The sequence below is a fragment of the Macrotis lagotis genome, chromosome 7, assembly GCF_037893015.1.
Source record: "Macrotis lagotis isolate mMagLag1 chromosome 7, bilby.v1.9.chrom.fasta, whole genome shotgun sequence".
NCBI lineage: Eukaryota > Metazoa > Chordata > Mammalia > Peramelemorphia > Peramelidae > Macrotis > Macrotis lagotis.
In genome coordinates this window covers 200253316-200268333 of record NC_133664.1, presented here as the reverse complement: position 1 = coordinate 200268333, position 15018 = coordinate 200253316, and the positions used below count along the sequence as shown (strand labels likewise).

At 38.1% G+C, this 15018-nt stretch overlaps 1 protein-coding gene across 1 annotated transcript in view; it reads left to right on the top strand.

The window, feature by feature from the left end:
- The window catches only part of VWF (von Willebrand factor), a 212002-nt gene extending 198564 nt beyond the window's left edge, over positions 1-13438 (top strand). The window contains exons 46-52 of the mRNA XM_074194426.1: positions 1633-1673; positions 2360-2476; positions 6772-6870; positions 7147-7275; positions 8100-8139; positions 12452-12549; positions 13064-13438. Of these exons, the coding sequence (XP_074050527.1) occupies positions 1633-1673; positions 2360-2476; positions 6772-6870; positions 7147-7275; positions 8100-8139; positions 12452-12549; positions 13064-13252 (713 nt within the window). The 3' untranslated portion in view covers positions 13253-13438. The remainder of the gene's footprint in view (positions 1-1632; positions 1674-2359; positions 2477-6771; positions 6871-7146; positions 7276-8099; positions 8140-12451; positions 12550-13063) is intronic.
- Positions 13439-15018: the final 1580 nt, after the last annotated feature.

Sequence of the window (15018 nt, the reverse complement as noted above, 5' to 3'; positions counted from 1 at the left end):
AAAGAACAGTAGATTCAGATCTGAAAGGAAACTGAGAGGTCATCTAGTCCAACCTCTTCATTTTGCAAGTGAGGAATTTAAGGTCTGGAGAAGGCAAATAACTCATTTAAATTCATACAAGTAATAAGTAACAGAGCCAGGAACTGAACCAAGCTTGGTCTTTTGGCTCTCAGTTTCTCAGTTTTTCTAGTTAGTATACGAACTGGGATGATGGTAGGAAGAGCTTTCACATGACATTATCACAGTGCCTGAAATTCTATCATTAGAATTTCATTTATTTAGATTAACAAACCTATTATTATTTTTATTTTTTTTAATTTTTATTAAAGATATTATTTGAGTTTTACAGTTTTCCCCCAATCTTGCTTCCCTCCCCCACCCCCACCCCACAGATAGCACTCCGTCAGTCTTTACTTTGTTTCCATGTTGTACCTTGATCCAAATTGGGTGTGATGAGAGAGAAATCATATCCTTAAAGAGAACAGAATTCTCAGAGGTAACCAGATCAAACAATAAGACATCTGGGTTTTTTTTTTCTGAATTAAAGGGAATAGTCCTTGTACTTTGTTCAAACTCCACAGCTCCTTATCTGGATACAGAAGGTACTCTCCTTTGCAGACAGCCTAAAATTGTTCCCAATTGTTGCGCTGATGGAATGAGCAAGTCCTTCAAGGTTGAACATCACTCCCATGTTGCTGTTAGGGTGTACAGTGTTTTTCTGGTTCTGCTCATCTCACTCAGCATCAGTTCATGCAAATCCCTCCAGGTTTCCCTGAAATCCCGTCCCTTCTGGTTTCTAATAAAACAATAGTGTTCCATGACATACATATACCACAGTTTGCTAAACCATTCCCCAATTGAAGGACATTTACTGGATTTCCAATTCTTTGCCACCACAAACAGGGCTGCTATAAATATTTTTGTACAAGTAATGACAAACCTATTATTTTTAAAATGCAAGTGTCTCTGACAAAAGATATAAGCTATTCATATCTCAGTGTGATTTAGTTTTAATCAAGCACTTCCTTGATGTTTTACTAATTCTATCTCTCTCCAAGGTACCTAGGTGGTATGATGTTTAGAGTGCCAGGTCTGGAGTCAGAAAGACCTGAGTCCAAAGGCAAGCACTTAAGACACTTACTAACTCTGTAACTGGACAAATCACTCAGCCCTGTTTGCCTCAATTTCCTCATCTGCAAAATGATCTGGAGGAGGAAATGGCAAACCATTCCATAGACTTTGCCAAGAAAACCCCAAAGGGGTCATGAAGAGTCAGACATGGCTGAAACAACTGAACAGTGACATCACTGGATGTCCCACAAAGGATGAATATTTTGAGTGTTTTTTTGATGGGGGCAGAAAAGATAATTTGGGGGCATTATGAAAGGATAGTTAGACCTGAGTCCTCATGAGGGATCTGGGAAGGATGAAGATCCTTGAGAAGTAGAAGAAAATGAGGTGGGAGAATCATGGAAAGGGGAATTGGAAGAGAGCTGAAGACAAATATTAAATCTTTTACACCCCAGATCTCCTGCTATATTCCACTAATTTGTCTTGAGAGGGAAGATATACTTTACAGAACTATATCTAGTGAGAAGTAATATCCCACTTCTTTCTTTCTTCCTCCTACAGAACCTGTTCAGGGTTGCTTCATCAATGACACCGTCATTAGTGTAAGTTGTTGCCTGCTCAGGATTATATGTAATTGGATCATGTTCTTGCAATAGGTTTTCATAATTGCTAGAAAATCTCATATAACAAAATCATACATGATCAGAAGCAGAAGGAAGATGATCCTGGGAGCCCATTCCTTAAGTCTTCTCTTGTGGGTCTCTGTCTGGACAATTGCTTCCTCTCCTTTGGGGTCACATCTTAGTATTTATAAATTAGTGCCAGGCCTATATTTTTTTAAATTCTCTTGACCTTTAACTCCGCTGTTCCTACATTCCTCCTTTCTTCACCATCTTGTTCTAAGTTCTTTATTTCAAGGACTATGGATGTTTAACTTTGCTTGCAATTAATCATCTGGAATTGGTCATTATGTTCACTTAACACCCCTCTCCCAGCCAAGGTTTCTCCCAGTGCATGGTGAACTGCTTCTTTGACTTTATTCTCAGGATAGCTCTGACCTCCTACTACTTGTAGCTGCCTCTGAGGGGGTTGAAGTTAACTTTTACCATCCTTATCCTTTTGGGAGGGGGATAAGGGAAGGGAGTGAGGAGCATAGACAAGGGGTTAAGATAATGTCAGGAAGAGATTGTAAGTAAGATTGTGGTAGTCTCGTTCCTACCTAGTCATGAGAAAGAGAGTGTAAGAGAACAGTTAAGAAGGCTCATGTCTGATTTGTTTTTTATTTCAGCCAGGAGGCAGACTGATGATAGATCAGTGTACCAACTGCCATTGCAACGTGCAGAATGGTATCATCCTCAAGTATAAGTTGGTGTGTACAAAGGCTACTTGCCAGCCCTGTCCCCAGGTGAGAGAAAGCCAGCCGGGGATGTGTGTGTGTGTGTGTGTGTGTGTGTGTGTGTGTGTGTGTGTGTGTATGTGTGTGTATGCATGCTCACTACATATGTGTAGGAGGCCTTGAGATGGGTAAGGACTGATGGTCTAGTCATTTTCCATACAGACCTCAGTTCTCAACACAGTCAAAATTATGGGAACATTTCACGTGTACATGCAAAGTACTCAATATACACAAATTTGCATACATGCTTCTTAGTCATCTTCAATATAGATAGCCTGTTTACAAGTGAGAGGGGTAGGTTGGGGACTTCATGAAAGTGAAAATGGGAGCATATCTTCTAAGGAATCAGAGTAGGAGATGGTTGAATTCTTTGAGGGCTTAAGTTTTTAACTATTGTGGTCATGAGTTCTGATTCCCTTCTATTCCTCTCCTGCCTTGATGGGACTGTTGTGTCACTTAGACAATAATTCATTAGTAACTTATAAACAATCAACAAGCATTTGATTAGCATTCAATACAATTCAGGCTGGATTGAGAGTTTCAAAGAGTGGTGAAATAGACCACTATCCTCATGGAGCTTACATTCTACTCAAAAAAACATGTACACATAAACAGAATTCTTACAAAATAAAAACAAGGTAGTTTGGGTAAGATGTGCTCTAGGAGCTGGGAAGGCTGGCGGGGGTGGGGGGGTGGGGGTGGGGGGTGGGTAACTGATTTCAGCTGAATCTTGAAGGAAATCAGAGATTTTAATAAGTATAGATGAAAAGAGATTGCATTCCAATCATGAGGGACAGCTAGCCAGTGCAAGGATATGGAACTGAGAAATGGAATACAATATGTGGGTAGGAGGTAGATCAGAGTGGCTGGAATATTAACCATGAAGCAGAGATTAAAAGGCAAGAAGACTGAAAAGGCAGAAGAGGCCACACTACAAAGCCTAGAAGCAAGGAGTCACTGGACTTGGTCTAGTGGGAGATGGGGTGGCATGGTCAGATCTTTTTCTTAAAGAAAATCATATTGGCATTTGTGTGCAGAATGCATTGAAGTAGGGGGAGATCTGAGGCAGGAAGACCAAATAGAAGGCTATTGTAGTAACTGGGAGGTGATGAGAGCCTGAACCAGCAAGGTGGTTATGTGAATGGAGAAGGGGATAGGGGGTATATATGAGAGATATGAAGAAAGAGACAATGAAAATTGGTAATGGATTAGATTGATATATGAGATTTGTGAAGGTGAGGAACTGAGAGCCCAGATAACTGAAAGTATGGTGGTAACTTTGACAGTAATAGAAAAATTGGAAGAGGGAAGAGTGTGGGGGTGGGGGGAGACAATGAGTTTTGGGTTGGACATACTGAGTTTGAGACACCTCAAGATAATCCATTTTGAAATGTTTAATAGCAATGGGACTAGACTTGAGGGAAGATACTAGGTGGCTTCCTACAGAAAAGGATTTTGTGAGAGGATTAATTATACTGTGCAGCTTCGATTGGTGTAGGTGGGGAGAAGACAGTTATTTTGGTTGTGCAAACTTCTACAAAAATATTTTGTGCTTAGTTTTGGGGGTATTTCTCCACAGGAGGGGGAAGTGGCTACCCCTAAGAGGAAAGAGAATAAAACTGCTGATGATTTAGTGGTTCCTGTTTGAGCACATTATGTACAGTCCTATTTCATGTAGAGCAGCATATGGAACACATACCCCCTATCAGGAATAACCCTGGAAACCCAGTTTGGTTTTAAAAAAAATTCCTTAATCATATTGTGCACCTGTGAGTTTACTTTAACAGAGCAGAAGAAGGGAAGCAGTGTTTGTTTTCTCTAAGAAAGACTGAAAAGAAATTCTTTTATGCTTTTCTCTCCTCCCCCTTTCCTTTTTCCTTTTACTCTGTTTTCTATGTCTCCTCATTCTCTCTTTTTCCTTTTTTCTTTCTCATCCTCTTCTTCCTTTTCTGTCCTTCATTTTGCCTAAATTAATTTCTATCTTTTTCTGATCACCTCTTTGCCCTTCCCCTTGACCTTCCCACCCTTTGGCAGGGACTTGAATTCCCTCCATCTTCCTCCTCCAAACTCAACAGCTGTCACCTCTGTTCTTGTGGTCTCTGTTCTTGTGATTCCCCGCCCCCCCCCCCCCCGCCATTTCTAGATCTCAGCCCTTCCACTTCAGGTCAGGTGAGGAAATGTTCATTTCCTAATTTTTTCCCTACTGTCACCAAGCAATTCCCTTAATCTGAGAACAAGTGAAAGTCAGTCCCATTTAAACCCAACTCTGTTTCTTATTGTTGGCTCCCTTATTTCTCTCTTAAAGCACTTATATTAATCCTCTCGATCCACCTACATTTTACCTCCATTTTTCTTCTTTTCTCATATATCTCACTAATATGGCTATCTGAAACCAATGCTTTCTCCCACTTTTTCCACTCTCTCTAATACAACCATAGCCCAAAAGGCCAGCAAACTTTATCAAATTTTTCAGTCTGAGCCAAATTACATACAACCCCCCACACACATACACAGACACACGTGCACATACATACATCTATCTATATCTATTTTTATAAGTCCAAAGTAGCTTTAGTCCCACTAGAAATTAATCTCTAATGGTATAATTTTGGGGGCACTTGGGAAAGTCATAGGATGGAAATAGGGCAAGACATTCAATGTGTCAATCTCCTCATTTGCAGAATCTTCAAGGTCCCCTTCAGCACCAAATATATTATTAATCAGTCATCAACAAATATTTTAAGTGCTGTTTATCATTTATCTTATCTTATCTCTATCTGTGTCATATACACATCCATCTATTTTTACCAGGGGTTGGGGATAGAGCAGAAGGAGAAAACTTAAGCAATTAAAATTCAAATTATACATGGAAATTAGCTTACGGAGAAGATGGCTAGCAAACTAGCTAGCTAGATAAATAGATGATCATAAATTTTGATCTATAAGGGGATTTAGAGATGAATTAGTGCAATCCCCTTGTATTATATATGAAGGAATTCAGAGAGTCAGTGACTTCCTTTTACCTGACTAGGGAGCCTTTGATTTTACATCAGAGATTAATTCATTGGAGTCTTAAAGTCTCTTTGGTTTTGAGATTTTTACTGAATTATCCATACCTTGGGAGGTACAAGCTTTTGAATAATTACTACCTATCTGTAGTCATTTAACTTTTAAATTATGCCTCTCCAGAAGTGAGTCTGCTCAAGTTATCTATTAGAAAAACAAAAGGGTTGAACTATATGACTCCTAAGGTTCCTCTCACCCTTAGATTTATGATCCTGTGATTGATTAACGATTTAGATGGGCAATTTTAATAAATTAGGAAGGACCTAACTGGAGGAGGGTGGAGAGAAGAAGCACTAAAAGAGGTAAAAGAGTCAAATTTAGTTAAATTTACAACTTTGTCTGGTGCCTATCTTTCTTGCCACCACTTCTTGCTCCTTATGGTTGGATTTGTGTGTATATATATAAAACCTAATCAATGTTTTATTCTGGCTTGGAAGTCAATTAAACATTAAGCACTTTGTCTTCCTTCCATGATGCCAGCCTGATTATAACTGCTATTCACTCATTCATTCTGTGCCCAATACTGTGATTGAATCAATTAATAAAGAAACTGTGAAGTCCCTGCTAAGTAACAAGCATCATTCTGGGGTCTGGGGATGCAAATACAAAAGTAAAACAGTCCTTGCCATCAGGGAGCTTACTTTCTTATAGAGGGAGATAACATTTAGGGAAATGGTGACCAGGGAAGGGAATTGTGATTTGGGGAGTCATAGGATCATGAATATACCTCTTAGACTCTTATTTTTATCACCCCCTTCTCAATAGTAGTGTTTCCCATTGCAAGAGATAGAATCCTGGTAGATGGCTTGGATCTAGGGAGAGAGAAGTATAGGGATGGGGATTGAATTTGTGACTTCAATTGGTAAAGGAAGGTTCTGGATGAAGAAACTTCCTCTATCAATGCAAAGTTGGCACAGAGTCTTAAGAGAATGATCTAGAGAAGAGCTGTCCAAAATTTGGGTTGCAGCCGGCTGCAGACTGCAGGGCTCACTGAGCTACCACAGAACTCTCACTAAAATGGTAAATCAAAATATATTTTCTATTGTTTCAATAAAAACTTTTATAAGTAAGGTTGAACATCCCTAGTCTAGAGCATTGCAAAGCAAAGTAATGTGCCCAGGGTGACAGAACCAACAAGACATGATTTCAACAAGATTTCAACAACAGTCTAATAAAAGCAAATCAGCTCTTGAAATATTTTAAGAGTTTGACCGTAGCTGCCTTACTTTTGTGTGCAGGGATACAAGGAGGAGAAAATAGAGGGCTCCTGCTGTGGAAAGTGTCTACCCATTGCCTGTACCATCCAACTGAGAAAGGGAACAATCATGATGCTAAAGGTAAGTGCAGACCAAACCTGAGACTTCTTTCATATCTTCATCTAGTTTCCCTTTGGGGGTCCTTTTTTCAGATAGTCAAGTAGGACTTAATTCAATTAAAAAAATCACAGAATTTGCAAGTAGTAAGGCATCTTAGCAGCCTCTCGTCCAATCCATAAATGAAGGCATTCCCTCTATAGCATACCCAGCAAATAACTCATGGGCCAGGCTACCTTCTTCTCCCTGACAGTGTCCTCAGATTTTCCCTCCATTTACTTCCCACCATTCTTTTTTTAGGCCAATGAGACTATTCAGGATGGCTGTGACACCCACTACTGTAGAATCAATGAGAAACGAGAGTTTATTTGGGAACGGAGAGTCACTGGTTGCCCACCATTCAACCTACAGAAGTGTTTGGCTGAAGGGGTAAGTAATAACTCAGAACAGGTGTTCTATCTTTGACATATAATGTAAGCTCCTTGAGGGCAGAAATTATTTCATTTCCTTTTGTGTTTCCCCAGCACCTAGCACAGTTTCTGGGGCATAGTAGGCACTTAATAAATACTTTTTGAAAGATTGATGGATACCTATCAATGTAGATAATATTTCAGGAATCTGATGTTACTTTTGTTTGCAGTCTCTAACTTATTAGATGGTCTTCAGGAGTTGTTATAGCCAAAAAATTATTCATAAATCTGATGATGAACCTTTCATAGTAATACTAATAACATCAACAGCTTATGATGGACCCATATAAGACACTCAAAATAATTTGGTTTGGCACTGCCATGCCAACCACAGGTGAAACTCAAAACTCGATAAATCTAGCACTTTTTAGGGGTGAATTAATTAAATATTTGAACAAATAAAGTGGTCTAATTTTTAAGTTAATAATTTTGTATGACCTGTGAATGATGTTATAAATATCCAAATGGCCCTTGGCAGAAAAAAGGTTCCCCACTCTTGGCAATTTGACAAAGTTGGCTTTATGTTGAATGCAGAAAATTGGTGAAATGTGCTCTATTTAAGATGTTCCTGCTCCATCTTTTGATCTAGAATCAAAACATCTCAAATGTGATTTCCTAGAAGTGGCAGTGGCCTAATTTTATAAGGAACAAAGAAAATGTCTGAGCTTAGGGACCTCTGCCTTTGTGATGTTGTACAGATAAGATTCTTTTTAAACTCCAGTTGGTTATTTTGCTGACATGTGCTCTCTCTGTCTAATATGAAACCTTGTGATATCTTTCCAGGGAAAAGTTGTGAAAATTCAAGACACCTGCTGTGATACATGTGAGTAGGATTGATCTCAATGCCTTAGTGTTCAAGACATTCCAAAATGAAGTAGGGAGTGGGGGTGGGATGGAGTTCTGCTTATTTGAAATGGATGTTCATAAAATCATAGATCTAGACCTAGAAGGACTTTAAAGGGTATGTATAGGTCATTTATAGATGAAAAGGTAAGTGATTTCCTCACATTCATATGAAGGTTACATGAAGTCAAAAGTGTAAAAACTTAAATTTGAACCTGGATTTCCTGATTCTAAAGCTAGTATTTTTTTAATCTCATCTTTTGTGTTTCTATTGAAGACCTACTTTTCTAGATCAAATTTTCCCTTTTCCAAGAAGCCTTTTCTGATATCATTTCCTCCCCTCTAATCCCATATCATTCATTTATAGTATTCATTTAGTTCTTATCATGTTTTTGTTGTTATTCAGTCATTTTTAGTTGTATCTGACTCTTTGAGACCCCACTTGGGGTTTTCTTGGCAAAAATACTGGAGTGGTTTGCCATTTCCTTCTCCAGCTCATTTTATAAATGAGAGGACTAAGACACAGGATCACCCAGTTATTAAGGGTCTGAGGTCAAATTGAAACTCATGAAGGTGAGTCTTCCTGATCCTAGGTTCAGCACTCTCCTCATTATGCCACCCAGCTACCTATGAGTCCTGTAGCTTTAGTTGATTACTGTCTCTTCATTGATACAGTCCACTCACTGAATGGGAAGCTATTGTGTTTAAACTGATATTCAATATCCATAACTGCTTTAGAAATAGACTTTAGTTCTGCTTATTATTAGCTTTGTGACCTTGGGCAAATCACTTAATTTTTCTGAGCCTTAGTTTTCCCATCTGCAAAATGCAGATAGTAATTTGCTCTACTTTGCAGGCTATTTTAAAGATCAAATAAGCATGAAAAAACTTTGTAGATTATGAAGAGTCATATAATTCTGAATTAAGATTAGAAATTAAAGATGGTAAAGTCAGTCATTCCTAGTGAGTGCTGTAATACCCTAAATACCAAATTGGGGATGTAAATTCGTAAACCTATTATTTCTTCCTTCCTACCTCCCATCTGAATTCATGTATTAAGAAAAGGAAGTCAGGAAACCATAAAAGATATTTAAATCTCCTTGGATAGACCTTATAATTTATTTAGTTATAAGGGGATATTACAACAAAGGCAAGAGACTTTTATTGAGTTATGTATTTATGCTGTTTTAAGATCAAACCCAAAAGGAAAAAAAACAGCCACAGAAAACAGGATTGATGATTATACTGCTGTTAAGGTAAACATAGATTCTCTGAGTCACCTTCTTGAAAGTCTTATAGGACAGCACAATGGGAAGAGCAGTAGATCAGTAATCAGAGAACTGAGGTTCACGTGTCACCTCTGACTTGATCTTTATGACCTTATACAACTCATTTAACCTCACTGGACTTCAGTTTCCTTATATGAAAAATGAGAATATTGAATCACATGATCTTTAAGGTTAGCTAATAAGCAATTAGAGTTAAATTCAATTCCAGGTCTTCTTGATTCCAGGCCAGAGCTCCCACTACACTAATTTGATTTAAGTGGTATTTTTTATAAGTTGGGAGTAGACTTGTATTTAAAATTATTAAATGGAAATAAAATCTCAGAAGTGAAAGGACCTCAAAGATCTGAACTTGCATTTCAGCAGGATGCCCCTCTGCTAGTCCTCTAGTCTCTGGAAGATTTTTAGTGTTGTAGAAGTCACTATTGCCCGAGGAAATTCATTTCACCATACTGAATAGCTATTTTTGTTTGATAAGTTTTTTCTCTAAATCTACTTCTGAAACTGCTACTCACTTTTTATAGTTTTGTTTTTTTTAATCAATCCCCTTCCATGTGATAGCCCCTCAAATATTTAAAAATAGATATCACATCCCCTCTGCTAGACAATTTGAGTTTCTATTGAGAACCTTGTCTAGCATGATCACTGTCCAGATCCTTCACCAACCTATCTATCCTACGTCAAGAGGTTCCAGTTTGTCAATGTTCTTAAAATATGGCAGAAGGGATGTGACCAAGGTAAAGTAGGGAAGGCCTATCACTTAGAACACCCCCAACCTGACTTTTTGGGCACTATTCTTTTCTTAAAGGCTTAGATGACTCACTGAATAGAGTTTTGGACCTAGAGTCAGGAAGATCTGATTTCAAATCCAATCTTAGACACTTAATAGCTGTATTACCTAGGAAAAGTTACTCAAGCACTGTCTTTTTTCATTTGTATAATGATAATAATGTCAATTATATTATTATTTACTATTCTATTAGTTATTAATCAATGATAATAAAATAATATAATCAATGATAGTATTACCACCTACTCTCCTCTTGTTATGAAGATAAAATAAGATATTTCAAAAACACTCTTCAAGCTTTAAAGCACTGTATAAATACTACCTATTGTTATTTCTATTAATATAACAAATTCATTAGCCTTTTGGGGGGCAACCATATCACACACTTGATTAACTTAACTTAAAATCCATTGAACAACCCCCCCCATATTTTTGCATGAACAAATATTTAGCTATCTCTTCTTAATTCCATATTTCAATACAAAATGAATTTTTGAATTTGTGATTTTCTGATTTTTTTAAAATCAAGGGTAAGGCATTTTAATTTTGCTAGCCATTTGTGTCTATTAAATATCAACTGCTTAGATGAATATGTAATGAATGGGTTTTCCATTCATTTTCCAAAGGTAAGTAGAATGTAATAGTTGGCTATTTCTGTTATAGAAATAAGAAAATGCAGAACAGTAACCCTGGAAAGTTCAGTTGTCAGGGAACAGAGAGAGCTTTTAACAAATATTTGCAAAATTAAATTGTTTCAGAGACCTTGAATATAGTAGAATAAAGTCCATGCTTTTACATTTATAGCCTCAAAACCTAACCCAGTGCCTAAAAAATAAATAAATCCACACTGATTAAATAAATGATTGAAAATGAATGAATAAATGAATGAAAAAATGTTGATCACTTGCTTTCAGGAATTATTGTAAAGTCTGTGGATATAAAATCAAGCCTGTTAATACCATTCCTATGCTCAAGGAGCTTACATTCAAATATGAGAATAGATGATATATAAAGTTGGGTTAGAATTGGAGGGGGAAGTGGGTGACATGGTTTGGAAATGGCTGGAGGTAGTATGTGACTTGGTTTTGGACAGGATAAAACAAACATTTGCCTTTAAGAGTCTAGGATCCCAGGAGTTGAGACCAAGTTCAGTTATAAATAGAGTGAATTTCTTGTTTATATCTCTTGCTTATTTGCTTCCAAATGCAACTGCAAATGCAATGGGAAAGGAATGGTTTATTCATTAGGATTATTACAATCTACAGTTATAGAAAACAAAGACTAATTACCCTTCCCTTCAGAAAGCAAGGAATAAAATTTACTTGGTTTCTCTTTGCCTAGGGCAGTGTAGGGGAGACCTGAGTTCAAATCCAGCCTCTGACATTTACTGACTGTGTGAACCTGCACAAGTCATGTAACCTTATTTGCCTCAGTTTCCCCATATGTAAAATGAGCTGGAGAAGAAAATGATAAACTCTTCCACATCTTTGCCATGGGTAAAAACCCAAAAGGGTTACAAAGAGTCAAACAAGACTGAAAATGATTAAGCAACAAGTCTTTGCCTTGGCTTAAAGGTTCTAGCCTGGTCCTCACATTCATGATCCAAGGAAGCAACTTTTGTGGAGATGTGACCTGGTAATGAAAGTTCTGCCTCCTCAGAGACTAGAGAAGAAAGTTTTCACTGTTGAAATCCTCAGCACTGTCTTATTGAAAACAAATACACAGTTGTCAATGGCAATGATCTTGAAAAAGATTCACTAGTATCTGCTTTGTCATTGTACTCTAAGAATCTTTGACAGTTGAAATCTTCTATATTTGCTGTCTTTCACTATTAAGACTGTTTAAAGTCAGCTAGGTGGTGCAGTGGATAGAGCCTTGGAAACAGGAGGACCTGAGTTCAAACACGGCCTCAGACACATTTCACTTACTAGCTGTGTGACCTTGGACAAGTCACCTAAACCCATTTTTCCCCATGAAACAGAAAAAAAGAAGGCTGTTTAGTTTACTATTTGTGTTTCCAGCACTTAGCACAATGGTTTATACATAGTAAGTGCTTTTTAATAAATGCCCATTCATTCATCCATTCATCATGCATGTGATTAGACATTATTCCATTCCAGTGAAGGAGATTGTATCTGAAAAATATATAAAATTCCTCGGAATCAGTCTAGCTTATTATTAAGGATGTATACTTTCTCTCTATGTCTCTTCTCCAGGTGTTGAGCGTGAATGCAAAGATATCACTGCTAAATTACAATATGTAAAAATTGGAACCTGCAAGTCAGAGGTGGAAGTCAATATCCATTATTGTGAGGTAAAACTAGGGTGTGAGGGTTGTAATGTTCAGAAGTCCACTGGAATCCCCATCCCAATAAGGGGGTGAGGGTGGGGGTGGGGAGAGAACATCCCTATTTGACCACCTCTGTTGAGAACTTGAAGAATGTGTAAAATGGACATGAGAAGTTGGACAGATAAGGCCAATGAAGAAAAGATAAAACAACTAGGATAATTTGGTCAACTGAGAAAGGGTAGAGTGAAGATTTCATAATATGGGTCATATTGAAATCAATGAAAGGAGGGTAGGGGCACACACTTCTTATCCCTTGAGGATAAAACAATGTTAATATTGCCCCAAGAGTGATTTAAGTGAGGATGGCTGAAGAGGATTGTGGCCTTTTCCCAGAGATCTTCAGAAATGGTTTAGATGCCTTCTATTTTTCTGGGAAAGATATTGTCTTCTTTGAAAGCAAGAGAATGGGCCACATGTGGATGCTATAATTATCATCCTGACCCTTTTTGTTTCTTATTTTAAATATTTCTTATTTTAGGGTAAATGTCCAAGCAAGGCCATCTACTCCATTGATGCCCACAATGTAGAAGACCAGTGCTCATGCTGCTCCCCAACTCAAATAGAGTCTGTGAGGGTTCCCCTACAATGCACCAATGGCTCTGTGGTATACCATGATATTTTCAATGCCTTGAAGTGTCAATGTTCCTCCCGGAAATGCACCATATGAAGCTCTTCAGCAACGGAGAAGGGGACCTGAATTTGCTTGTTGCTGGAGCAACCAAGCCTTTGGTTTCTCTTTACCTCCTTGGGACTGCTTCTCAGCCTTTCTGTACAGTGGTCCCCTTTCCCACATCACCCCACAATAAAGTCACATGCCTTGCCTTGCAAAGGGTTCAGTGACTCTTCTTGTTACACTAGGAGATTGCTTTGACAATTTGAGAAGGATGGAAATGGGCAAAGAAACAGCTGAGCATCACATATCTGTGGTTTGTATGTGTGCTCTGTGGGGTATACATGTGACTCTTGAAGTGCTGCAATAGCAAAAGCTGTCCATATTTGTCAATGTACTACCTTTCTTACATCCACAGGAAGGTAAGTTGTCATACTGATTATCCAGCAGGAAAGTGCAATATGTTCCAAATAGCAGTGCTACACCTAAGGTACCAGCTACATGAAAAATCATGTCTAAATCCCTTTGATTTGGCTAGTCATCCTAACAAACTGCATAGGTCTGGTTGCTGGGATAGCTTGGGCAGTAAGCAAGAGTTAAAATCCAGTGGCTAGAGTCTAATCTAGATTAGAAGTTGATAAATTAGAGTAAAGAAATATTGGGAAATTATTAGAAAATCCATGACTCTACTTTTACCCTGCATCTAGGCTTTCATTTTTCAAAAGGTACCCCTAATCTTTCTCTCCACAATGCTCATAGGATATAATTTACTTAGTTCATTGTGGTTACTTGATTTATCAGATGTAAGAAAAAATTCATGGGACATTTTTTAATAATTAGGATCCACATGGAAGCCTCCACCCCAATCATCACCTTGAACCTTTCTTCTGCTTTCCCTCCTGGCACTTTTTTCCAGGTTACTTAAGGAACAGATCCATGGATTATGAGAAAGATCAAGGGAAGAAGCTACTTGTCTTGGATTCTACTCAGGGTTGGGACTGTAAACCCAGGGGAATAGAAAGGAGATACTTGAATCTTAGCTTATGACTCTATGTCATGGACTAGGACAAGGGCAGGCACACAGCACCACCACACCTCCCACACTCTCCCACCTCTTCCTTCCCCACCTGAGTTTTCAAATCTGTCAGGTGACAGCCACTGGTCCAATCTTTCTTCCTCTCTCTCTGATCATCCCAGTTAGAGACATATGTAACTCCCATCAGCAACTCAGAATCCCATCCTCAAATTGTGCTTCTAATGACTCATGTAGCAAGTTGGTGGGTTATTCTGATCTCCTTATACCCCCATTGACTAACAGGTAGTAATTCTTAAGGGCAACAAAAGAAGAAATGAATAGATTTGTGTTCATGACTAGGTCCAGACAATTTTCAGTGTTTCCCCAATCTGTTTTTCTCTTTTCAGAAATTTCTGGTAGCATTCCTCTTTACTCCCCAAAAGAGGTAAAATTGGAAGCCACATGGAAACCTCTAACAAACTGGGTGCCAGGGTGGCTTGTGGGTAAAACAAGAGTTAAAATCCAGTGGTTAGAGTTTGAGTCTAAGTTAAAAATGATAAATTAGGACAAAGAATTATTGGGAAATTATTGGAAAATCTATGACTCTGCTCTTACCTCAAATCTGGACTTTCATTTTTCATCTTTCTCCCCACAATGCTCATAGTATACAATTTACTTAATTCACTGTGAGCACATGATTTATTAGATATAAGAAAAAATACATGGAAAATCTTTAATAATTGGGATCCTCATGGAAGCCTATATCCAACCATCATCTCGAAACTTTCCCTTGCTTACCCTCTCAACT